General features: G+C 41.0%; 1 protein-coding gene across 1 annotated transcript; it reads right to left on the reverse strand.

Annotated features, from left to right (window-relative positions):
• Positions 1–578: 578 nt before the first annotated feature.
• Positions 579–1,853, reverse strand: LOC145672698 (uncharacterized). The gene has a single exon (XM_081741867.1). The coding sequence runs from the start codon at positions 1,851–1,853 to the stop codon at positions 579–581; it is 1,275 nt and encodes a 424-aa protein (XP_081597993.1).
• Positions 1,854–2,293: the final 440 nt, after the last annotated feature.

Consider the following 2,293-nt stretch of genomic DNA (forward strand, 5'->3'; position numbering starts at 1 on the left):
ATACCATATAAAGTCCCATTAATGAGATGCACGCAAATAATAAATGATTCATAGCCTATAAAGGAATAAAGTACATACATGAAATACAATATACACTAAAATTGTATTAATACTCTCGTATTACGCTCGGTGTTTACCCAATAATATTCATAATAATAAGATAATCATTAACCTGAACGCTAATTAATAAGCAATAAATTTGACCACAAATTACCATATATTTAAATATCGATATGCAAATGTGCACTCATCTGTCTTTTGATATGCAGATGAAGGTGAAGGCACTCGGCCGGCTGCATATCCCCCCTTTGATTCTAGGTGATGTATTTACTAATACAGGACGTAGATCAACAGGGTGCACATTTTATGTTCCTGAAAACAAAACAAGATAATACATGAAAAAATAAAAAACACAATGAAACATCTTACAAGCGAGATAATCAAAATATCTAAATACAGAGAATTCAGGTAGCCCTACTTAACTTAATCTGAATATAAAATCCCACTATAAACACAATACACAAATACACTAGAAATAAACACTGTATCACTACACTATGTACACTACCATGTCATAATCAGGTGTTTGATGCTTCAGGTGTGATGTCTGGATGCGTCTCCGTTGTACCATTACCACCATTGTTTGCTTCTTCTCTAGCGACATACTTCTTTAGCAAGAAAGCGTTTCTGGTCATCTTGACCTCATCCGTTGCAGGATCCGCTAGCGTGTACATGTTTTTGCCCGTGGTAGCAACGATTTTCCACGGACCCGAAAATAGGAGAAGTTTCTTGGAAACACCTGCTAGAGCATCCGACTTAGGGAAAACTCTAGATAACACAAGGTCACCCACATTGTACACTACTGTACGGTGTGACTTATCAAAATTTCTTTTCCGTGCAGCAGCATTTTTCTTGTGATTTCTCCTAGCTATGTCAATATAGTACTGCACGTCATGGCGCTGATCCACTTCTGGGATTTCAAAAAGCCTTGCTGTGTCTCTAGATATAGACTGTCCAAAATGGCACTCATAGGCTGACACGCCAGTGGTCAGGTGTTTCGTGGAATTCAAACACTTCTCTATTTTCTGTAAGTGTTTGGGCCACAATCTTTGGTTGTCATGACACAATTTACGCAGTAAACGTACGGTTGCCTTAACCGCAACCTCCGCCATTTCTCCCTGAGGATAATATGGTGTGGAGGTTATGTGCCTGATACCAAGTGCTGCTAACTCTTTTCTCCAGCGCTCAGACTGGAAAGGTGACCCTCTGTCTGTCAAGACGAGTTTCACTCTAGGATTGACTTTCAAATATTCCTTCAATTTTCTTACTGAGGTGGTAGTGTTGGCTTTTCTACATGCATACAATCCCACAAGTTTCGAGAATACATCATAGAAAACGAGAATATAATGAACTTCCCCAATTCCTTTTGTTATTGGCCCAAGCCAATCTGTGCATACCAGGTAGCCTGGCTTCTCTACGACGACGGGATTCAGAGGTCCCGGACGATAACAGTGGGGAGGGTTGCTCTTTTGACACAATTCGCAGGAAGCACAGTATTTCCTCACACTTGCTCTCATTTTCGGCCATACGAAAAATTCAGTCAGAAGTGGGAGTAACTTACAAGCCGACATGTGCCCTCGATCTGAATGGTAATAATCGAGCAAGGGAGTTACTAACACTTCTGGGATGCAAATGCGAACTCCTTCCCGGTCACGTTTACATAAACGTCCGTTCAAAACTTCAAAACGGTGACAAGCACCATTCACTCGTGGTGAGTTCGTCTTCTCTTCTACCTCCTTGATTTTTCCATAGACTGGATCAGAAGACTGCATCTCTGGCAGTATGGCTATCATCTTCCTCAACTCACAAGGTATCTCAGTCAGTAGGGTCATCAGTGACTCCTGGAGGATAGGCTTCCGTGCAACACTGAGGTCTTCTTCTGTGTGAGGAGGGTATCTTGAGTGATAGTCACTCAAATTTTTATTCGACTTAACAAACTCAAATTCGAAATTAAAATTGGACAGCAACATTGCCCACCGGGTGATGCGCTGGTTTGTAAGTCTACAATACAGGATAAATTTCAGAGCAAGGTGGTCGCTGCGAATCTTGAATTTCGTTCCAACTAGATACTGTTTAAATTTAACAACCCCATCTATGAGTCCAAAAAATTCCTTTTCAGTCACCGAATAATTCTTCTGTGCTGCATTTAACACACGTGATGTGAAAGCGATGACCCTAATGTCATCATTATCATCACGCTGGTACAATAAAGCGGAGCACGCGACATCACACG

This window comes from Thermobia domestica, chromosome 16, assembly GCF_964235325.1.
Source record: "Thermobia domestica chromosome 16, izTheDome1.hap1.1, whole genome shotgun sequence".
In the NCBI taxonomy this organism is placed as follows: Eukaryota; Metazoa; Arthropoda; class Insecta; order Zygentoma; family Lepismatidae; genus Thermobia; species Thermobia domestica.

What these genes read in the sequence shown, in the direction of transcription:
- LOC145672698 (XM_081741867.1), bottom strand. Translation starts at nt 1,853, where the DNA reads ATGATAGCCATACTGCCAGAGATGCAGTCTTCTGATCCAGTCTATGGA.